At 39.9% G+C, this 24,057-nt stretch overlaps 1 protein-coding gene across 2 annotated transcripts in view; it reads left to right on the top strand.

The window, feature by feature from the left end:
- Positions 1–5,800: 5,800 nt before the first annotated feature.
- LCP2 (lymphocyte cytosolic protein 2) overlaps positions 5,801–24,057 on the top strand; it is a 28,604-nt gene continuing 10,347 nt past the window's right edge. Inside the window, exons 1-13 of one of the 2 annotated variants that reach the window (XM_054642646.2) lie at positions 5,801–6,085; positions 8,593–8,655; positions 11,174–11,220; positions 16,593–16,658; positions 17,505–17,536; positions 18,574–18,608; positions 19,820–20,024; positions 20,741–20,841; positions 21,707–21,776; positions 22,117–22,200; positions 22,971–22,996; positions 23,081–23,100; positions 23,205–23,309. In XM_054642646.2, the coding sequence (XP_054498621.2) occupies positions 6,008–6,085; positions 8,593–8,655; positions 11,174–11,220; positions 16,593–16,658; positions 17,505–17,536; positions 18,574–18,608; positions 19,820–20,024; positions 20,741–20,841; positions 21,707–21,776; positions 22,117–22,200; positions 22,971–22,996; positions 23,081–23,100; positions 23,205–23,309 (932 nt within the window). In that variant the 5' untranslated portion in view covers positions 5,801–6,007. Of the gene's footprint in view, positions 6,086–8,589; positions 8,656–11,173; positions 11,221–16,592; positions 16,659–17,504; positions 17,537–18,573; positions 18,609–19,819; positions 20,025–20,740; positions 20,842–21,706; positions 21,777–22,116; positions 22,201–22,970; positions 22,997–23,080; positions 23,101–23,204; positions 23,310–24,057 lie in introns of both variants that reach the window. The other variant, XM_054642645.2, reaches the window with a different exon arrangement.

Below are 24,057 nucleotides of genomic sequence, written 5' to 3'. Positions count from 1 at the left end.
TGAATACAAAATTGTAATGACTTTTCAAAAGTTTAAAAGTTTTTGGGTTTCCTCCTTAAGAATGAAGAAGTGGCTTGTCCAGCCAGTCTGCCTTGAGCTGTCCTTTATATTTCTAAAGATAAACTGCTTGGCTATACCACTGTCTTGATAAAAATCCAAGAGCAAGTAGAAAGGGAAGTTAATGAATCATATCCACAAGGAAAAAAAATTCCTAGTGATCCAGGTTCATAAAACGATTAAACACAGTGGGCTGCTGAAATAGGCTCTGCTCACCCACGTACCTGCAAATGGAAACTCACTTTAGCAACGTGGCTATTTGTGCAGTGCTGCTATAAAATGTAACTAGGCTTCTTAGTATTTGGAGTAGAAAAATGACTGATTTTTTCAAAGAATTAGGAACTCATTCCCACCTCTAGCTAATGTCAGCTCGCTTTTCCGGGATGCATCTCAGCAAGCCAAGGTGTTGCCACTAGATGGCAAAATGAGACTGAATCTTCTCTCCTACACAATCTCAAATTTTCTTCGTTGGATGGAGATGAAAGAGAAAAACATTAATATATTTTTATCCATTTGAACCCTCTGCCATTTGTCTGGAAAACAGTGGTTGCAGGTATTCAATACGTGGATGGGAAGGTGTATTCTCTGATCAGGGTGAGATCCTACTCTGCTGCCACTTTAATCCACATCTCAGAGAAGAGAACTGACAGATCAGGACTGCTCCAATGCACAAGGACTTCTGGCCTGTGCTGGCCCTCCTTCATCATGAGCCAGGGGATAAAAATAATTGTCTTACATCCACTTATAGTACAATACATGTGTACAGTTTAAAATATATGCAAAATGCTTCTTTATAAGAAAAAAAAAAGCCTCTTATTCATGTTATTTTGAACATAACAATGAAAAGTTGAACAGCATGGGATGTTCAACAGTTCAGCTCCTTGGAAACTCTAAGCCAGTCATAGAGAGGAACATAAAGATTGAAAACAAAACTAACATTAAAACCAAAACTATACCCAAGATGATGTTGGCTAGCAGCAGCTTTTTTTCTCAGAGTCACCTGTGTATTTTCTGGTCTGTGAAATTTACTCTTGAAAACTTTCAGGACTGACAAAATCTTTTCCTGAGAAGGTCTGAAATGAGTATATGTTAGTGGAAAAGCTGTAGCAACTTTTTTTATTTTTCGCAGCATTGCAAAATCACAAGTGCTTTGCTTACCGGTCAGCAAGCTATTGAAATATTTAGAGAATTGGAAATCTGTTGGATCAGAATCCAGTTCTGAGTTTGTGTATGGACAGGAACATTGCAACTGCAACAATGACCAAAATCCCACGTTGGCAACCAGTTTACAGTATAAACTCTGCAAGTTTCTATAGAATGAAGCTACAAAGTAGCTTTGCTTAGGTTAGAAAACAACTGCCTGACTGAATAAAAGGAGATCACTTAGAAACAGTGTCAGAGCTGCTTATGGGTGTCAATAGTTCATTTGATTAAAATAGCAAAATGGGTTGAGTTAAAATAATCATCGTATCTTTAGCTGTCTCAGAGAATCTGACACAGCTGGACTGGGATTGGGCATTAATAAAAAACAACTCACATGCTGGGTGAACAATTTTCCAGATCACATTCCAGAGGAGCAAAACATGGAGAAGCTGAGGCTTCTGTTCTTCCCAGGAGAAGAAATCCTGGTGAAGGGATTTTTCATAAAATATCATGGTAACAAAAGGGTGTGTTTTTAACATGCTGCATCTTTACCTTAGGCTCCAATGTCTCCATCAAACTGGTGAGCTCAGTGTGCTCATGGCAGAGCCCTGGACCTGAAGGCACTGTTAGCTCAGGAGGGTCATGTCCAAACCAGAACATTTCCAGGTGTCCTTTTGGCCCCCTCTGTGTCACAGGACAGCTGACCCTGTGAACTGAGCCTCACTGAGCAGCCCAAGTACTGGAGGAGAGTTCTTCAGTCCTCAATTCCTCCTTCTGAATCTTGCAGCAGCTTTTCTGGCTAGCAGAGCCCTTCCCAGCTCATGAGAACAGCTGACTGCTAGCTGTCACAAAGTTTATCTCCTTTTTTTCCTTCCCTCATCTCCAACTTCCCTTTCTCAAGCTTAGCAAGCATTTTTTTCAGTCTTTCCTGAGCAGACAGTTCTGTTGAGGTCTCCTAAGTGTTCTCTGCATTTGTTCACCACATTTCTGGACACACCAGACACATTATGTCACTTATGACCCAACAGAGTGGAGTAAAACATGTTCCTGAGCAAACTGCTCTTGCTAGAATATATCTAAGCACTTGCCTAATTTTTTACAGGACTTTAGTAGATATTTGATTCTCTTTGGTTTCTGAATAGAGTCCAGCTGCACACCACAGTGGTTGTCTTTTAGGATTTCAGGCCTTTTGGAATTGCCTAAACTCCATCTTGACACCTGCTCAGAGGAACACAATTCACTGGCAAGGGAAAAGATGCTTCTTCAAGTATACATATTTTTACATATTTTTTTTCCTCCAGGAAAATCTTTGCTGAGGATTGAGTTCCTATAGAGAACACTTTTTTTTTTTTTTTTTGTTTGCTTTATATGAACTTGGATTTGAAGCCAGTGTCTCAGACAGAGTTTTATTCAAGCCATACCTTGCAGAGGCAGGTAGGTTGGTTAGCATTTACCTCAGCTGCTGTTCCCATTAAAGTCTCATATTCAGGGTCCATCTCTTGCCCTGGCAGTCACCAGGCTGGGGAGGAAGCCTCAAAGTTCCATTCCTACAAATTGCTTTTTCAAATTGGCCTCGGTGTGAATGTGAATATCCTGATACTTTCCCCAGGGGGAGTTTAACTCACACCTGAGCCAGGTGTGTAAGGGAGGACACTGAGGTGGTAAAAAGCATTATCCCACCTCACAGGGTCTGCTTCTCTTATCTCCCTTATCTGCTCTGAACCCAGAGCTAAGCAAAGGGCAGTTTGTTGTGCTCATCCTCCCGAGGTGGGTGATGAAAATATCTGAAATTTCAGAAAATATCTGAACCCCCCTCAGCCCCAGGGCTGTTCTTATGATCAGAGGTTTGTCCACCACACATCCAAAACCTCTCCTTCCCTTTGGTCTGGCCTCAGCAAAGCACCAAATGAATGCTGACATTGCAGGCTCTCACAGTTACAGGTAGGTCATGCAGCCTGGAATTGGGCATGTCATGTTAAAAGGGCAGCTCTAGGCTGTCTAGGGTAAACATTTCCAGGGTAAAAGGAAGAATCTACCCCAGTCTCATAAAAACAAATTTTGATGAGCCCCCAGTCTCATAAAAACAAATTTTTATGAGACCCCAGTCTCATAAAAACAAATTTTTATGAGACCCCAGTCTCATAAAAACAAATTTGGGCAGGACAAAAGAAAACCACTTCATAAAGATCCGCTTTGCTTTGGGAGTGAGATGAACATGAAGACAAAATTCTTCCAAGGTTTGAACTTTTTTTTTGTTTGGCTCTAAAAGGATATGGACACCTAACCTGAGTTACTCTAGAAAAATAAACCCTTCTGAAAGTGGTTCAAAGCCCTTGACTCCACTTAAAACAGGGACAGAAGACCACCAGAGAGAGGTGAGAGAAAATGGAAAATGTTGCTGCTCTTTGAAGGCAGCAGAATGTTGGCAGTGTGAATTTCCCCCCTCTGTTGCCTAGGATGGTTTGAGTCTCACATTTTCAAACATCAATCACCACACCATCACTGCATCAGAAAGAACTTACCATTGGCAGCTGTTACTGAGGAGACACTTTTTTGTGTCAAGGTTGTGTCACTGCAGGCTATAAAATACCTGTGAAACACCTTGTTCTTTAAAAAGAGGGAAAAAAGTCTCAATAAAAAAGATATGCGCCTGATAATAGCTGTAAAGTCAGTGTTCCTTAGCTTTTGAAAATCTAAGAGCTTAAAATCCATCTCATGAGATTGCCAACTGCTGTAGTACATCTGAAAATTCAAATATAGAAAATACAAAGTGGTGTTTCCTCAGCAAGCCTTACTGGGGCACCACATCTGGTGTGCTTATGATGTTACAAAAGAAGTTTTAAAGAAAGACAGAGCTCAAGTTCGTGTGCAGCTGGGTTTTGCAAGAAATGCATGAAATCTGCACATAGCTGTGATGTACTCAGTGCCACTGACAGGATGCAAGCAAATAATTATAGATGCATGTGTTAGAATTTCTGTGTTAGCTGCTCTGAGCCTGGGAGATCCATTTCAGAGGTAACTGAATTCCTTCTTTCTCAGCATCAGAATAAATGATGGTGACATTCTCCTATTACACCACCAGCATAAATTTTGACCAGACTAATTAGTTTCACATTAGTACAAATAAGGAGGAACATAATTGCAATTAGATCTGCTACACTGGCTTTGGGATAGAAACCAGATTAGAAGGTAACGAAACATATCTTAGAATAAACAATTAGAAATGGAACACAGGCTTCTTCCTGTCTCCCTGCTTGTTTCCCTGTGAAATCAGGGGCTGTGATGGGATGTCTGAGGTAGAGATCTGTAACCTCCCCTTTACCACTGGTCACAATGCACCAGCAAAGCAACTTTTCCTTTCTTTGGCACCAGTTCATTCAGTCCTATTTCATCCCCAGACCTATTTCTGTGATATTGTCAGGACATGCCTCAGATAATTCCCACAGGTAATTTCAAGTAAGAACCCAGAAAACACAGCTGTAGCATGTATTTGATATTCTGCTTAGAACACCTCTGACAGCAGCTTAATTTCAGGGAGTTTTAAATACCATGCTGCCATCATTTACCAGAATTTCTCCAAAAAAAACCAAAGCTACTCTAAATCAGACTCTGAATTTCAAAAGGAAAGCTCTTACTGTGCAAACTTGTAGGTTTGATCTCAAATACATGCACTGGTTGATCTCAATACATGCACTCCAACACCTGCAGATTGCAGACACGAGGTTAGGAGGCCCTCAGTGGCTGGGGACAAGAGGGATGCATTTCATTTCTCCATAAAAAGAAGAGGAAATTTCCTTCCCAGCGCTTCAGAACTGTGCCCCTATTCTTACCAGCCCAGGAAGCTCAGGAATTGCCAACTTTAGTGCAGTCTAATGGAGGAGTGAGCCCAAGGATTCACAGCAGCACAGCTTTGGAAGAGGCTCCACAACAAGAAAAGGGAGAATGGACAAAAAAAGTGTGTCTGTTAAAAAACAATGTAATCTCAGCAAAGGCACCTGCTGATAGGAGGGTGCCTGAATTGGCTGTGCAGGACACATGAAAGTCTGTCATGTTCCTGTGGTAATAATATGGTTTTGTGGATTCATTTTCAGATACAAAAAGCCTCATAAGAAGTAGCCAAAGAATGAACTATTGATACAATGGCAAGATAATAATTTTTCATCTAAACTTATACGGTTTTTGTAGTTTCACGGAGTGATTTTTTTATTTGAAGGCATGCTGACTGTAATTCCATCGTTAATTCATTAGTTCCTCATTATGTACAGCTCTGACAATAACCTTTAATTGTGCAAAGAAGGATATTTCAGGTACTGAGGTAAATTAAAGGAGTTTCTCTTAAGTGAACATTTTCTTCTTTGTGGGGGGGCTTACCAGAAGAGTAACCCACACCTATGCAGATAACATGACAATACTTTAATGCATGTATAATATAATTAAATACATAAATATCTATGCATGCAATTAAAAGCAATTAGGGTCCAGAGGCGTTTACTTCTATGTAGCAGGCAGAGCATTTTCAAGCCTCTGCTGTGCTTCCTTGTTTACTTATTTATACTCAGAGAAAGGAAGTGGTGAGGCTGACTAGCTGAAACCTCTCAGAGAAGAGACCATTTTGTACCAGAGGAAGCTGTGTCTCTCTGGAACCAACTCCCAGCATAATTTCAATTGACCAGAACAGTTCCTTGACAGAACCAGCTGGAGGTTGGGCAAAGAATTCCTTGGAGTGGCCACAGAGAGGGAATCCATGGCTGTGGCATTGGCAGCAGGGCTGTGAACGCTCCTGAGTGCTCTGGGGAGAAAACCAAGCATGGACCTGCGGAACCTCCCCTACCGCTCCGACGTGCTCACCTGGGACCCAGATGACTTAGCAGAATATTTCAGGACGGTGAGTTTGGCTCTGTTTTGTCTTCATCTGATGGAGGAGCAAACTGCTGGAACATTGGTTGGGCTAAATTCAGGTGTTTTATAATAGGCAAAGCTCGCTGCAGAACTAAAAGCAAAACCGCTGTCAAAGGAGGAGCTGAGCTCAAGTGGTCAGCGAAAATGAGAAAATGAATCTTGGAAGGGGTTTTTAAATTGGCTATAAGGGAAACTTGTGGTTTAGTTAGAGAAAATAAACAGGTTGCTACAATGCTTGTTGGTGTAACACACTTGAACAGCTGTGGAAGGCACTAAGGTGTGAAGATTACCAATTTTCTGTTTCATCTTCAATGATTTTCAGAAGTGATTTTTTTCCCAAATTGCTGGGTGTAACAAATGAGCCTCTGAATGCCTTTGTTAATCACATCCATGGCTAGATTTGTAAAACTTGGCACACCTTGGCCTTAATTTTGAAATAATGTGAAGTTTATTTTTTTTCCTATAACTCTGTGAGAGTCTAATCTGGGTACTTGAAGCAAATTTGATAGTAGAATGCAGAACTACTTAATAAAGATGAGCAGATCAAACATAGAATTTGGGTCTAGCAAATCTCCAGAGAAGTGAAACTGCCAACTACTTACAAGCCCCTAATTTTAGGGTGCGGGAGTTAGTGGCACAGGAAAGTGAAACCAAAAACTGGAGATGGAACAGATGAGATCATTATCAACAGGTAACTTCACACAAGTACGAAAAACATTACAACAGTGGTGCAGAGGGAAGTTGGACCATCATTTCCAAGAAATTAGGAAGGAAAAAACAGCTTTCTGAAAGATCTGATAATAATATTCTGAACAGTGATAAAACTGTAAGTTCTACCGTAACTGAATGCACATTTATCTGTAGTGCCTCCCTTCTAGTGATCAAGACACTCTCCAGAATGGAGATAATGGCATTCCACTCCTGGGGAGCTAAATCAGGGCAAAAGTTGTTTAAGTAATGTAAAAAATCTGGGTAAGATAAGAATGTCAGCCCAAGTCAGCCAGCTCTGGGCACCTGTCACAAGTGACCAGATCTTATCCCTGAGACGAACTCAGAGAATATTATATACTCAGAGATATATACAAACTCAGAGATATTATCTCTGAGATAAACTCAGAGAATGAATGACCCAAATTTTCAAATAATTTCTGATTTTTTTTTTTGTTTAGAAAAAGCAAAGATGTTCATATTTGGGATAGCCCAAGGTTTATTTTTAATAGCTAAACTGCATTTTTTTATCAATTATTTCAAGACTGAGATTAGTTGTCGATCACAGTGCTGCGTTGCTTCCCTCTGCATACAGACTTGTGCTGGTAAAATCACAATAGCATTCACTGTAGGAAAGAAATTATTTACAGATTTAAGTCCTCAGCCTGCACAAAAGTTTTAATCTGTATCCTGAAATATTTACCAGAGTTAGGTCTGTTTCTTCATGTGAATAACTGAAGGAGGCTCCTAAAATTATCCTCTTTGCTGTCGGGTTGTTTCCAGGGTCCGTACAGCAAGTTACAATGTTACACCTTAAAATGAAAAATGGGATAGGACTACAAAGGACATAAAACTCTGCAATTTCTCTGCTTTTGGGGAGCTATCCCAGCAGCACAGGGTCATGTGTCTGCAGAACTTCCACTGACAGCAGTTTCAGACAGAATAAAAGTCATTCTTTTGTCTTGAAGCCTCCAAAAGTCACTTTGTCTGCCTGCTCTTTGGGCTCCTTCTGATATGGACCTGACCAACTTGAAACAGATCAAAAATATAATTGTGTTCTTACATTATGCTATTACTGTTTTAATTAAAAAAAAAACACCCAAAACCAAAACCAAAACAACAAAAAAACCCCAAATAAAAAACTCCAAAAACCAACAACAACAGAAAACAACAACCAAAATACCCCCTCAAAAAACCCCCAAAACCAAACTTAGGACAACTGTTGGAAATGTTTAAAAGTCATGTTCTTGCTTTGTGGTCAACCTGTACATGAGCAGCTTCTAAATAGCTCATGTCCTTGTCCTAAAGGCTACTGGAAATCATAATACTGTGGGAAAGCTTTACAAATATTGTAGACAATTTCCAGAATTAACAAGTGAGATTTCCGTGCAGAAGTGAAAGCTTTTTCATCACAACAATGAATTCTGTGACTGGGATCAGTCAGCTTTATTATTCCTGGATAACAGGGTTTGTGCTCTACTTCTGCAGCTGCTCATCCCAGTCAGTACCACAATAATCCATTTTTTCAGGTATTTCTTTGGGCCAGGCAAATGAGGTGGTTTGTAAATGTGAGGGACAATGTGTCCCTAAATGGATGAAAACCTTTAAGTTCACTGAAGGATTTCTGTCATAAAAATCCATGGTTTTGGGACAAAATGAGCCATTTAGGCAGGCCATAGCATAAAAAAAGTATCTTGGAACCATCTACTCAAAGCCAGACATATGTTTAAGTGTCTTAATTGATTCTTATAGTTAAGGGTGCAATAATCATCTTCTCATCAGCAGCTAAAGTACAAGGACTGTGAGAAAGTGGTGAGGAAGCACAGCATAAATGGACAAAGGTTTTTGGTAAGTGGAGCTGTAAAATTCCTTCCTGCAAAATTCCAACCAAGTGATGTTTCTGACTCCTCCTTATTTTGCACTGGCAGATGGAGAGGCACCTCCCAGGTGGTTACTGAGGTATAAATATGGGAGGTAAATGCTTTTGCTAAAATCAGCCAGACAGCTTGCTTTCAATATGGAATGCTGGGAGCCCAAGCATCTTGTTCAATATGAATATTTTTTAGTATTTTTTAAACTGACTGGGAAGTGCTAAACCAATAATCTTGTCTTGAATTCTTGAATGTAGAAAGTTCTTGCTTTCAAATATTAACTACAGAAATCCCACATTTATTTATTATCCTCTCGTACTAAAGACACAGCCCTGCTCAGAATGACTGGCCTTTCATTGGAATAACTGCTTCATTCCTCTATAGATAAAATTAGATTTCTTTTGTAGCAATACACAAAAGCAATAACATTTAAGAACATCAAAACTAGTAAGTGAAATGCCAGTGGGTTTAAATCAACATTGTTCCAGGCTTGGCTTCATTTTAGAAAAAAAAGCTGATAACTTCCACTGACACAACTGTTTCCAGGTCTTAAATACACATCCATGAAGATGTGTAGGAGCTTTTAGCATTACTGCTTTTTACTTTAATTTTCAAATATTAGCCATTTTATTTCCCCAGAAGTAGTAATTTTGTTCTATTTAATTAGTCATAGTGGGGAGATCTCTGCATACCTCTTCTAAAGTTTTGTAGTTTTCATTTACTTGTTGTAATATTCAGTTTTTTGACATTTCACTGAAACAAAACATACAATTTTTCAAGGCCCTGTTGTAGGAACAGGATTTGACCCCTCCCTGCTTCTGGAGGGTGCAGTCAGCATTATTCAGATGGGATTTATCCTCCCAGCCCCCAGGAGATCTCCTCAGAGATCCTCAAGCACTGAGGGTCTGTGGCTGGAGTGGGGCTTCTGCCTCTGGAAGCACAATGGCATTTTGTGAGGTGCAAATAGAAAGTGCAATAACTGTATGATTTCTAAGGGATTTTTGTGATTTTCTATTGTTTCCAGAGTGTTTCTGAAATTAGCTCAGGGTGCAGGAGCTCTTCAGAGGCATCCCAGCAGATTTTCAGGATGTTTTCTACTGAGCAAGCCAAGCAGCTGCTCACCTCTGCTCAGACTCTTTTAAAGCTTTTGGATTACTTGGCCATTGTATGATGGAAAAAAAGGAAAAGGTTCACTTGTTAAACAGAGAAAGATGTCCAGTAAAATATTCCAGAGTACAAAGCAATTTGGAAAAAAAATTGCTTCTCTCTATGAATGATCTTCCTAAGAAACATCTTCTTGCATTTTGGGAGTAGCTGGAAACGGCCAAATTACATTTGCACAGAAGCAGCTGCTCAGGCTGAGTGTCTGCTGGGTTTGTTGCTGTTGTCAGATCTACATGATAAACCTGGTGTAAAAATGCTCTAAATTTAATCAGAATAACATCCTAATTTCAGAATCACCTTTCTGGCTACCACAAGGAAAGCCCTATGGAGATGCAGTGGGAATAAAACCAAAGGGGTTCCATGTAACTTATTCTAATAAAATTCTCTATTATTTAAAACAGAAATGTGGTGCTTGTAAAAGAGGTTATACCTCTAATATTTGTCAGGTTTATCACCAAAATAGAACTCCAGAGAGAAGCTTAAAAAGCCTTAAGAAAAAATATGATTCTTCAGGAACTACTGCAGTACATTTCCATAAAAGCAGCACATTAACCTGTGTTTCACTCCTCCCAGAGGCAAAATAGTGTGGAAAAACACAGATAGGATTTGTTCTGTCCTTTGACACTGACAGACTTGTGAACCAATGTCTAATTAGAAACCTATTACTGTTACCAGTAAAAAAGACAAAAAGAACCAGACTGTCATCCCTTTTCCAAAGAGAATTCATGAAGCTTGTGATTAACTAAACAAACCACTAAATCAACAAAATCCAAACTCTCCATAATGCCTGAATCTGTCCCAAGTGTGGACTTGCACATGCTGGAGGAAGAGAAGGGATGACTTCAGGAGCATCAGGGAAGGTTTCCAGACAAACAAAGGTTTCCAGAGAGCACATCTCAGTCAGGGGAACCTCAGCCCAGGGGCTGTGTTATGGCTGAGGAGGAGCAAACTTCCTCTCCCATCCCTTCTGGAAGGATTTTTTAGGTTGCCAAGGCTGCTCTTAAGTCCAAGGAGTTTTCTAGCTCTGTGTCCCCTAGAACATGGGATTCTTCATGTACTCTGTTACAGATAAGGTTCTTAGAACAACACTCCAGCCAAAGGTTCTGTGTTTTAAAATCTGCAGTTCTCCCCTGAAATTTTGCAGTCGTGCACAATCTTGCCTAATTTCACTGTGCAGACAGGAAGGAATTCAATATACCTGGCTTCTGAAGTCACATAAATACAACATGAATTCATGCCACATTTTGAATATATGTGTATGACTGACTTGGACCAGTCACTGGGTGTTCCATGGACAATTTTGTCTCATATCCCACGTGTTTCCTTTCCAGAACATGTCTGAAAATGATATTCAGAAATTCCCAAAGCTCAGAGTGCCGTAAGTAAAGTCAAACTATTTTATTGTTAAAAATTATTTTAGCTGTTTTGCACTGAAGTCTCATAGGAAATATCAGGCAAATGATTTGTGAGTGATTGGTTAGAGACTTGTTTATTGGAGTGCACTGAGAGAAGAAGAAGAATATTCCAAAATAAAATGAGTGTTGTCATGACTGCTCAAGCAAAATGATACAAGGAAATAGTCTGGGGGATGTTCAAAAGAACTTGTGCATAAATCCTTTGACTGACAGCAGCTCCACAAAGGTCAAACTTTCATGTAAGTATTACCTTTGAAGTATGACTTAACTGTTCACTGCTTAACTGTTGACTTTAACTTAAAGGGGAAAAAAGTCAGTTATGTCCACAACAGCTGAGGATTTGAAATTATTTTCATGTGCTTTAGGTGGGTGTTCAAGAGAAATCAGTCTGGACCATGTGATTCAATGTTCAGTAGCTTTCTCAGCCTCTGTGGATTTAGGCCTTGAAAAAGTTTCCAATTCATCTCAACAGCTTCCATCATTTCATAGAAGTTACTTAATGAAGAAAAATAATCCCATCAAGTCAATACTGAGTAGGAGAAATTTGCTTCTTCTAACATTTCATGGTGAAAAATGAAGGATTTTATTTTGCTATGAGTTCTCTGCTACCTATTTAAGCTGGAGGTTAGAAGGTTTCTAACCATGAGACACATGGAGTTCTTCAAACAAAGGAGGGAGAAAAAAAAGGAATTCAAAGACACAGCTGTGTCTTTGTTGCTCATTTCCCAGTTCCAGACTCCCTTCATGGATATCTTGATTTTGCTACTCAAGATACAAATTGATACTCAAGATACAAATTTTCACTTGCATCAGAACTTGTGGAAGGTGTTTTGGGGAGGACAAGAATATTGAAAAATTTTGTGTTTGTGGGTGAGCTGCTGGGAAGAGCTGAACCCAGCAGGACACCCCTGTTCAGATCAGATATGAAGGACTGAATTTGAAATTTCCTTGGATGTGACATATTTCTTAAAATCACATCTCTATTTTCACACAAGAAATATCCTGATAATAGGGGTTGGTGGTGTACAATATGTTAGTAAGGAGATCCAAATATTATTTCAAGAAGATGCTCTGATGTCTCAGAATTTCTGAACTCACTTTTAATGAAAAGAAACATTTAACAGTGTTGATGATAGATCAGACTGCCTGTGACAGACTCATCTAACCATAGTGTAGAACTTGTAATTCTCTGATCATTTGTCCCACCTTGGCAGTCCTTTGGCAGAATTATCTCTCGTTCTCATTGTCTGAGCTTTTAAAATTGAGAATTTCTGGTGGTTTCCTTTCAAATTTGTGAGAGAAAAGTAGTCAGTGGATGGTCTAATAAACTCAGACATACCAGAGATTCATTTTAATGATTCATGCCATAGGTGAATCATTAAAATGAAATTTAACCATGTGGATTTGCTCCTATCTCCTCATCAAACCTATTGGTACCTCAAAGTTGGATTTTCCCACCCAGGAAAAAGTGAACAGCCCTTTTTAGGGAGGTTTTCTGGGTTTCTCACATGTTACAGCCCAGCAGAAAATGAACAGCCTTTTCTCTCAGATCTTTTGGATTTCTCAACAAGAAGAGAATTTGAAAGCAAGAGCTTTGAAAGAGTGAAGCTTGGTGCACAGCTTGAGGAACTGAATAAATAAGTAGATATTTCAATCTGAAGGAAAGATCTGGAACTTTTTCATACTTACAAACAAGCAAAATAATCACTGGAATATGGTGATTATACCTGCAGAAAGGTCCTCCATGTAAGGCACTGTTTAAAACAAGAATTTAGAGCTTTACTAGGGAAGAGAACTGGTTCTCACTAAAAACAATCAACCAACCAACTACCAAAAAAACAACCCCAACAACAACATTAAACCAAAAATCCACTCAACCCCAAACAACCCTCCAGGAGAGAATTAGAGGGCAGAAGAATCTGCCATTTTTTTAAACATTAATTTCTTTACTTCAGAACCTCCACACCCTCATTGAAACACAAAGTGGTGATTTCTGCTACAACACGTTCACACTTTTCTTTTGTATCATAATGCAAACCTCAACTGCTTGTAGCAAGAGTTCTTCTACAAGCTGAAAGAGGCATTAGCAGATTATAGTTACACTACCTGATACTTAATAGCAGTGCTAAAACCTGAGCATGCCCTGCAAAAAGCTCGATAGAAACAGCAGGTGTTAACAGCCTTGGCCAGTGACCAAAGGAATAAAGGATAAATTAACAAGAGAGATTGTTCCTCAGTAAATTCAGCAGGAATATTGTGACCCACGTGGAGCCAGCACCTGGAATCACACAAGGTTTGCAAAGCCCAGACTGGTCTGTACAGAGCTCCTGAGCTGGGTGTGTGGGCTTGCTAAAGGTGCTCAGGGTTTGAATAGAACTGTGTCATTATTTAGGGGTGGTTCTGTGACTTTTCAGGAATCAAAAGTAGGTCACAGGTGTCATTACAAGGTATGACAGGTCATTTCCTGAATCTAATTGTAAAACTCTACAACCTTCTGTTATTACTAATGAATTATTATTTTGAAATTTCATCTCTACCAGCCCTGTTACCAGTGCACGTCTTCAGAAAACTTCTGGCTTCTTTATAAAAACCAAAAAAACCACAAATTTAAGCACTATTTTGAAAATGAAAATACTTCTTAAAATCTTTAGCACTCTCTACTGAAAGGGCTGAACTCTTTCTGGAAAACTTTGCTAAAAAAGTTAATTTTAATAAATACCACTATATTTAGATACACACCTGAATCCTCACAAACAGCAGTCCTGAAAGAGAAACACTGGTGAGACTGGGAAGGGATTTGGTGGATTTTACACAGAGCAGACATTGACCATTTTGATTATAAATCTAATGAAGCAAGAGGCCAATTTACAGCTTAAAAGAAAAACAGAGTTTTCCTATTGTTCCTTAGCACTACTGCCAGTCAGAGAAGGTCATGAAGTTTTATATTTGTGGAGAACAAATGTGAGTCTTGCAAAATATTTTAAAGCACATTCAACATTATGTGCCTTATTTACTGTGGTCAGAATTCATAAACAGAAAAAGCAAAGATTTCATTAAAAACAACACTGGTGGTTTGTTGACACCTGAACCATGATATAAACGCTGGATTTAGTCTGTCACTCCTATTGTTTACTATTTTGAGAAAAAAGGATTCCAAATTTTCAAGATGCTGTTGATCCCTCTGGCTGTTCCAGTGGCAGGTTCATGGCAAAGCTGGGATTTGGAATTTCCAGGCTTGTGGAAAAATCTTAAGGCATCACAGCACTCCACAGTGTATCCCACAGCACTCCAGAAATTTCCAGCAGCACAAAGCTCATGGCTGCACTCCTGGCCTCTGCCAGCTCAGTGTGACACAGCCAGAGCCTGCAAACATGGCACAGTCTGAAAGTCATCCTACTTTCAGAAGAGTAAAAGTGCAAACATAAAGACTGAAAAATCTGCACTTTCTCTATTAAAAAGGTAAAAGATGTCAGTGCACGTGCACACATGCTCTCAGCTGGGGTCTAAAAGTTGTGGCAAGGTTTAGAACAGAACTGGTGCTCAGTCTGTTTTGAAGTCAGCAACACAGCATTGCATCTGCCCAGCAGAGTCTTCCCAAAAACCAAACCAAGGACTTGGATCACCAGCCATGCTTTTGGCAGTGCTCAATATGCAACTGTGCAGCCTCCTGGCCCCAGAGGAATTTGTATTCCCCCTCTCTTACCCATCCTAAGCCCTTTGTCCCAATACATGGAGAATGGATTCTACTCATGTGAGCAGTATCTGCAGCTGAGTGAACTAAAGCCAGTTTTGGAGTCCTGCTTTAGGGGCTGGTTGTGAGGGTTTTTTTCAAAAATTTCAACTTCCTGCCAGTTTTAAGTTTAGCAACTGGTGGAGGAGGTAGAAAGAGAATGAGAAGTCTGAGTAACATTTTCTGCAAGGGCTGTTGCCTTATCCTCTCCTATCATCCACTCCCACAGCTCAGAGAGCAGTGTGGTTTTGGTACTTCCTTCCTCACAGGGTGACAGGCTCAGCTGCTCAGTGCACCAATCTTCCCTGAGAACGTTGCTTGTAAAGCCTGACCTTCCTAGAATTTGCTTTCTTCTAATAAACCCTCTGAGCTATTGGTTTGAAGCATTTCAAATAAACCAGAAGTAAAGGTTAGACACTGTATTTTAAGCATGATATGAATAATTTTTTGGCAGCAAGATAAGATGATCAACTTCTTCCTCTCAGTTTTTCCTCAAAAACCAGTTGGTGTAAATGCTCATAGCAGCCAGCTATGAGTTTAGTCCAGAAAGCTTCCAAACACTCAAGTCTCATTCACACCCAGGGAAGTCTGAACTCTAAGAATTATTAGCTCCAAAACCAGAGAACTTCATTTTACTTCTTTAGCTGAAAAAACCCTGACATTCTGAAAGATCCTCTGCCTCTTCTACAGCAGGGAATGAGCCACAGACAAATTCCATAACTCACTTTTGGACCAAAGCACTGGTGTGTGCAGGGCACTGCTCACCCCAGGATGTCTCACATGGAATTTATTCTTCACACAGCAACTTCCTTGTCCCCTGCAGCAAAAGGAAACAACACTGAAACTGGATGTTCCTCAATAAGAAATAATGACAATTCAGAATCAGATCATGGCTCATTCCAAGCTTTCTTTGAAACAAAATATTCATAGAGGCAAACTTCATCAGTAGCAGAGCAGAATTCTGGTCTCAGTAGAATTAACCCTGTGAATCTCAGTACTGACTGTCCTCCACTTGGAAAGATCTCTCTAGGCATAAAATTATAGCCTTTTGATATCCCATTAATATTTCTGCCATAAATGCCATAAAATGTATTAAAATATGGAATTAGATCAGCTTTTCCCCTTCTCTGCTGGGGGGATTGTTTGGTTGCAGAGGAAGGAACACAAAAAGAATAGAGAAGAGTTTTAGGGAACATTTAATCCCTGGTTTTGCAGCCATAAGCTCTGTTTCCCTGAAGCATTATTTGCTTTTTCCATGCAAAATCACACAAATGCCATGGCCATTATCTGAAGCAGAGTGATGTGTACAACACCCAAAGATCCTAAGGCTTGCTGGATTTAATGTTTATTTTCAAACACAATCCAACAACATGAGGTTTTACCAAGGGAAAAACAGTCTAGTTTGTAGTTGGATATGCTGTAGAAGAACTTAGCAACAAGATGGTAAATTCAGTGTTTTATCACATAGTAAATAATAATAATCAGTTACCAGATTAAATTTAGCAAATACTGAGGGATAATGGTGAAGAAAATAATTTATGTGCTTTGACAAGTGATAGGTTTCAAGGGTTTTTTTTAAACTATTTTTGTTCTTCTTTCCAATAGAATTGTAAGTAAATTAAGCCAAGAAATAAACAAAAATGAAGGGAGGCTCTCTTTCCTTCCAAAATGGTGAGTAAGACAACTCAGCTTTCTTCTTCAAAGCTTTCAGATAGATCTTTTCTGGACTGGTTTTCATTTGATCAATAATGCCTGATCAGAAGTGCAGCCTGGAAATTCTATATAATAAAGCTCTGTTTCATTAATGCTGATATCAAATACCAAATGCTGAGCCCATGAACACCCCAGGCACTTCTGCCATGTCCAGAACCAGGTAACATTTGCACATTTCCTGCAATTTTCCACCTGAGCACATAGCCCTTAAGAAGGCCATGAAGCCTAGGCATATATTATGAATAAATCATCATTAATGCATTCCACAGATCTATACATCACTATACTCTTGAATTCTTAATATTTGTCACTGAATATCACATTCACAATAGAAGAAGAGCAGAAATTGCAAGAACATTCTATGACAAAAGAACAATTTATGACCCTACTCAAAGAAAACCAAATCTACTCTACAAAACATGGTTTTTCATCAGCTGATAACATGATTTTACACATTTCCATTCACTAGAATCCAAAACTAGAACTGAAACCCATAAAAACCTTATTTAACCTTACATTTATGGGCTTGACTTTGAAGTTTCTGTTTTCAGGAGTGGTAAATGTATTTACTGGGTCCCCTTGCTTCAAACCTGACTTCTCTGACTTCAATTCTTCTTGAAACAGATTAGATTTTATTAGGATCCTCTATGTAAATATCAGCTAATGTATTTTTGGCATTTTGGGCAGAGTTAAACTCATCCATGTAAACTTCTTTCTACTGTGACAGTTAACTATTGCCTTTATTTGCAATAGGAGCATCAAACATTTAATAGAAAGAATTTAATTTTTGTGTCTTTGTTACAGGGCCCAAACACAAAAATCTCCAGAAAACACAGGTAAGTGAATACTGGCAGACTCAAACAACAAAAAGTGTTTAAAAATATTAAAATGTTAGCTCAATACTTGCAGAGCAGAGTCAACAGAGGGGAGCAGGGTTAGGAACCAAAAATCCAAAACAATAAATGAAAATACAGGAGTATAAAGAACTTTAACAAATGAAAAGCGTAGATGCAGGACAATTAGTAAGAAAAAGTGTTTTTAAAGAGAAAAGATGGTGAAGGAAGGCAAGACCAGAGAGTTTTACCTCAGAATAGTCAAAATGTCTTTATGTAACCCAATAAATTGAATCAGTGTTTATATATTTCTGTTCCAACATCTCCACCCCCTGCCTTTCCTCCTAGCAGTACTGTATTAGAGAGGGAAGCTGAGGTTTAAAAAAAACCCAAACCCTTCTTTTATGAAAGCTAAAATAGTCTTAAACAAGGAGATAAGAAGTCTGGGCTCATTCTGAAAGCATTTTCTTTCAAATGATATAATTTAAATTGGAAGTGGAACAAACTTGAAGTGCCAGCACCCAGACTGTGTCACAGCAGGGCAGCTTTATCTTGGTTTTAATCAGGATGTGCCCTCATCAGTGCCAGCCTGCCTCTGAAAGAACAGCTCCTGCCTGTGGCACAGCACTGAGGTCCAGAACTCACCTGACATTTGTTGGGTTCTTTCTTGTCATACTTCTGATGGTCACAATACACAGCAACACTCCATTTTCAGAAGGCTTCAGGCCTGTTTTTATTCTAGCATGCATGCTTTATATACATTCTTACACACTTCATAAGTTTACACTTTACTCATTGGTCATGAGAGACAAACCAAGTGCTCACTGGAACAGGCAGTTGCAGGTTTCTCTTATTTCTCCTTCTTTCTTTCTTGGTTTCTGTGTCAGTGACCTTGGTAGGAAATTCTTATTATTCCCCTATCAAACTTCTCTCTGGCTCACGGAAGTCACTGTAAAACCTCTCCCACACTTTCTGTCAAGTTATTACATCTCTGACAAAGGGTCCATGCTCAGAATTGTGTGGTTGTGTTCTTCACACAGGGTATGCTCAGGATGACGGTGGCTGGTCTTCATTTGTGAGTATTTGGGTGAAGAAACCCCCCTGGCTCAGGGGGGCTCTCTGTTCCTGCCCTGGCTGCTTGGGCAGCAGAGCTGGGGGAGGAAAAGCAGGAGCAGGAATGATGGGAGTGGCTGCATACAGATTTCCTCACTGAGAAAAGGTTCTCCCCAGAAATTCAGAATTGCTTTCCTGTTGCCTTCCTGTAGCTCCCAGCCTACAACCAGGTCCCCACAGAACCACAGCTGAGTTTTACATGCCTATTTCAAGCTCTTAAAGGGGGTGCCTAGAGGTTGCTGTGTTATTCAGTGGCAAATTCTTGCAATTTTATTCTCTAGAGCCAACCTGTTGAACAGTATTTTTTTAAAAAGCCATTTAGCCTGCAGAAGTTCCTTCTGCCTTTTGGCATAGGAAATGCCTCAACAAGTGTTTAGGTGAAACACCCACCCCAGATGCTGATGCACAGCCTGAGCTTATGAAGATCTCTGAGGCTAATGGCTTTTCTCCAAAAATAAGAGAGAGAGGCATTTTTAGAAGGCACTTGTTACTAAGTTCACAGGAGATTTGCTGCTATTCTGGGAGCACAGGAGATAAAAGTAACCACCTACAGAGCACATGGGCTCTGTGCCAGTGCAGAGGACTCTGGAAATTCCAGCTGTGGTACCAGTGACAAATGGAGGGTTCTTTTTCTCTCAAGCCATGGCAGATTGCACAGATGTGCAATGACCACACTATCACCTTATGAGGTCCTGCAAACAAGGCTGGTTTGGGTCAGGAGGACACCAAGACCCAAATCAAAGACCTCAGTTTTTATGAATAATTTTCACAAGTTGGGTTGCATGCTGTAGAGGAGATGTTAGAAAGCAAGAATGAATATCAGCAGCATCAACTGCTGCCCATTGTGTTCCTGGGAACACTGGCTTGTTTGCTGGAGCCTTGGCTGTTCCCTAAAACTCTTCAAGCCTTTCAGCAAACTTGCACCTTATTTTGATCTCCCACTGCACTCACTGTCATCACATGACATTTGTTTCTTTCTTAAGCTCCAGTAATGCATCAGTGGAAAGTTTCTTCCTTTCTCTGTATTATTTCAACAGATTTTTCCCCTCAAACTGGTTTGTAAAAGTTTGGTATTTTCCAGAGTGAAAAACACCACAGTGAAAGGCCACCAGGAACTGCTCTGCAGGGTTTAGTGTTCTCTTCCAGCATCCACTTTTTATGCTCATTTGCCAGGATGATGATGATGATGATGACTATGAAAGCCCTGATGAAGGCCAGGAAAAGGAAGATGAGGCTGACTATGAATCACCAACAGAGGAGCCTGAGGAAGCAGAACATGACAGTGATGGCTATGAGCCACCTCCATCCAATAATGAAGAAGCACATCACAGTGTCATATTTCCTGCCAAGTCACTTCCAAGCAGCACAGATTATATAGGTAATTACTAGAAATTAAGTGCTATTAATAAGATTTTACCACCACATTTTAGGTGGCTGATAATGGGGTATAGAAGGTTTTTCCTTGAAGGTAACAGTGTAGTTCATAAGCAAGATTTAGTGACACAAAATCTGTGACTTTTAAAGTTACATTTTTTCTTTGGACAAGCTCTGTTGGAATAAAGATTAGTTTTGTGTGATGTGTGCATTATTTGGCCTTTGATCTGAACCTGTATGAAGTCACACACATGTACAGGCTGCAGTAGCTTTAGCAGTGCAGCCTTGGACAGGGCAGGTTGTCACAACAATGGCAAAAACACTTTGGTGAAATTTGGGAAAAGAACAATCAGCTGTCCCTGCCTGTCATTTCTGTTTTGTGTCTGAATCCTCAGCAGCCTGGAGGTGTGGAGTCCATTCAGGAGAACAGAGCTGCCATTCAGATTGGCTGGTGTTTCACACACTGTCCTGCAGGGAATGAAATAAATCCTGTGGCCCAGAGCCTGGCAGGGGAGTTACCCCCACAGGGACAGAGCAGCCTGGAACTCCCAACACAACCCACTGATCCTAAAGCTACATCCAGGCAAATCCTACAGTAATGTATTGATGATTTATTAACTTCAGTAGCCAGGTTCTTGTAAGGGCTCTTTGTCATAAAGATTGAATATTACATAGCCAAGCTTGTGCAGTTGTTTAATTTGAGATTTTTGTTTTCTTTAGACAGACCTACAACAACCAGATCAGCACATCAGCCTCCACATCAGCCTCCAGTACCACCCCAGAGACCTGGCCCAGCCTCATTTGGGGGAAGAAGTGCTACTGTATGTTCCTGTCTTAATATCTCATCTATTTCCTATCCCAGGACCTTCTTAGGAGTCCAAGAGTAGGGCCATTTTTATTCACCTAGTCTATGAAGAGGAAGCCATCAAAACAGATTTGAACTCTGTTACAAGGTGGCCATTGTTCAAGGAACAATTCAATTTCATGGGAGCAATATATTTAATTATTTTATATTCCTTCACTGATTCTTACACTGGAGATATACACCTACTTGTGAATGCCTCTCCCACAGAAATTATATATTTTTAAGGGATGCCTCTGTTTTGAAAACAAGGTTATGTTTTTCCAAGCCATACTTCTAACACTTGCCCAATTGAATTAGGACCACATAAAAGTGTAAGAGACTGTGTAATCAGAACACTGATGACCAAGATTTGATTCCTTTTTTTTTCTGCTGTGAATTCTTCAAAACTGAAAGTTCTTGTGCTGTTGACAGCTGGCCCTATAGGTTCAGTGTTTGCCAGAACAGATGTACACTAAACCTACCAATGTTTCCACAAGTAAAGGTTTAGGATGTGATGGAGGGACAGATGCAGTGTCAGAGATACAGCAGGGTTGCTGGAGCTCCTGTTCCTTTCCTTTGACAATACACCTCCCCTTCCAGAGGAGACATCCCACTGGAGTGTTGGGAGGCACAGCAGATGGAGGCAATTCTGCATCCAACAAAAATCAATGATTTTGGTCATGCTTCAGGAGGGTCCCTGGCTCCTGTCCTTCCTGCAGTGAGCAGAGACCTGCTCCTTGTGCTGTGCCACACAAGACTGGCAGATGAGTGTGGTGGGGTTAATACACTCCAAATAGAAAGGTGAAGACACATTTTAACCACGTGTGAAATATCTGTTTTAGCTGCCAGCTTTCCCTCCTCCACCAAGCAACAACGACTTGAGTAGAGACAGAAACATGAAGCCTTTGAAACGTGAGTACAGCTGGAGCTCCCTTTGTAAAGCTTTTCCCAGAGACTGTGCAGCACTCCTCTTCCTCCTCTTTTCCCTCAGTTCCACTCTCTTCTGCTACTCATACAGGAGTCTGAATTGTTGTTTTAAGAACAAGTGTCTGTACAACTGTACTCATACAATTTTACTCATACAGGAGTCTGAATTGTTGTTTTAAGAACAAGTGTCTGTACAACTGTACTCATACAGTTTTACTCATACAGCAGTCTGTTGTTTTTAGAAGTAACACCAGTTCTAATCTATGGAAAATAAAGATATATTGACCTATACCAGCAAATGATCTCACACAGTTGTTGTTTTTAGCCCCAGCTCCTTCTATAGACAGAAGCACCAAACCCCCTCTGGATCGCCTTGCTCCCCCATACGAAAGAGAAAGCCCAGGATCAGGTCAGTATTTGCTCACATTAATATCACTGAGGTTGCTTTAATTACTGAAAATCATCAGTTTGTATATAATTAATGCAAAAGAACAAGGCTCAACCAAATGTAATCAAAGTAATCTGTTTATGAATAAACGGTGTGAGCAGGGCTTACAAAGTGGGAGAGAAATTTCATGTAGAAAACAGCAACCCTGGGTCAGACAGGTGAACAGAAAACATTATGAGAGCCCTGTGCAATAAAGGTTTGATGCACATCTAAGTGATTGAACAAGGAAATATTTAGTAGGTTAAAGGAGGAAATCACCTTTGCATACAAAGGTAATGAAACTCTGCATACACTGCTGTAGGTAATGTGGCAACAGACTTAAAAGAGGGCTGAGAATTAATAAGACATAGAAAAAAAATGGCATTTCCTTCAGACCTGAAAACCACATTATAAAAAGCATCTACAGATATGACTTTACAATTTTATTTATTATCTAAACTCTTATCTGTTATATAATGGCAAGAAAGTATTCAGTAGTTCAAAGCTGAACCTTAGACAGTGTGATTGTGACATGTGCCATGTTGAAAATGTTTAAATTTCCCTTCAATAAGAGAGATTGCAATTTTACCATCACTTGCAAAGCCAAAATATTTTTCTGGCTTACATCTCAGGATATGAGTTCTTCAACCAGCAAGATTAACTTTCAATTTTATTCAAAACTCAATTATTTCATAGGAATTTTAATTAATTAACTTCCATTTTTTCTAAATGTAAGTTTTTGCTATTTTCAGGGAAGAAGCCAGTCATTCCTGAAAAGGTAATTTTTTTTGTGATTACTGATAGTTTTTGCCTATTTTGATAGAATTACACATTCTCTTAACTATTCCTTGTTGTTTTTCAGCCTCTGGTTTCACAGTTAAGGTAAGACTTGTCCTCTGCAAATGATCCTCTCATTGCCAGTATTCCCCAGTTATTTCTTAATAAGAGCTTTTTGCCTTTATTTCATCATCTCACTCCTGCTTTAGATCCCTGGGAGAACAGTTAGCAATGATGCCAAAACCTCCTGTCCCATCAAGTGAGAGATATGAAAGAGGCAACCCACCCCCTCTAAGGAAGCAAAGCCCTGGAAAGTAAGTGCTCATTTCACTGAAATTCAATAAAGGAGAAATGAAATTTAACAAAAATATGGACAAGCAACACAGGATGGTCTGATTTACTGGTACTGCATGACAGCAGGGTCTGTGGCTATCAAAGTCTTGGTTCATAAATATGCACAGGGTGTGCTTGAAGCTGCAGAAAGGTGTGAATGCAGAAAAACTCTCTCCAGTCATATCTGGAAGAGCCATTGCATGGGGCATGACTCACTCCCCAGTTGTAAAAGATACAGATGATCCACGTTTTTTCCAGCAGAGCAAGTTCTTGCTCCAGGGAACATTCTTACATGAGTTCTATTGCTGTTGTTTTAGGGTGTTAGAAAAGGAAAGCTGCACTTTTATCCCATTGATTTTATTAGCCTGCAGAACTCCTTCTTAACAGCCAGCAGCATTTCCTAGCAGAACTGCATCATTCCCCAGCATTTTCTAGCAGAACTGCATCATTCCCCAGCATTTCCTAGCAGAGCTGCATCATTCCCCAGCATTTTCTAGCAGAACTGCATCATTCCCCAGCATTTTCTAGCAGAGCTGGATCATTCCCCAGCATTTTCTAGCAGAGCTGCATCATTCCCCAGCATTTTCTAGCAGAACTGCATCATTCCCCAGCATTTCCTAGCAGAGCTGCATCATTCCCCAGCATTTTCTAGCAGAACTGCATCATTCCCCAGCATTTTCTAGCAGAACTGCTTAATTCCCCAACATTTTCTAGCAGAGCTGGATCATT

The sequence above is a fragment of the Agelaius phoeniceus genome, chromosome 15 (genome assembly GCF_051311805.1).
Source record: "Agelaius phoeniceus isolate bAgePho1 chromosome 15, bAgePho1.hap1, whole genome shotgun sequence".
Lineage (NCBI taxonomy): Eukaryota > Metazoa > Chordata > Aves > Passeriformes > Icteridae > Agelaius > Agelaius phoeniceus.
The sequence above is the reverse complement of the archived record's forward strand: the minus strand, read 5'-3'. Positions and strand labels throughout refer to the sequence as shown.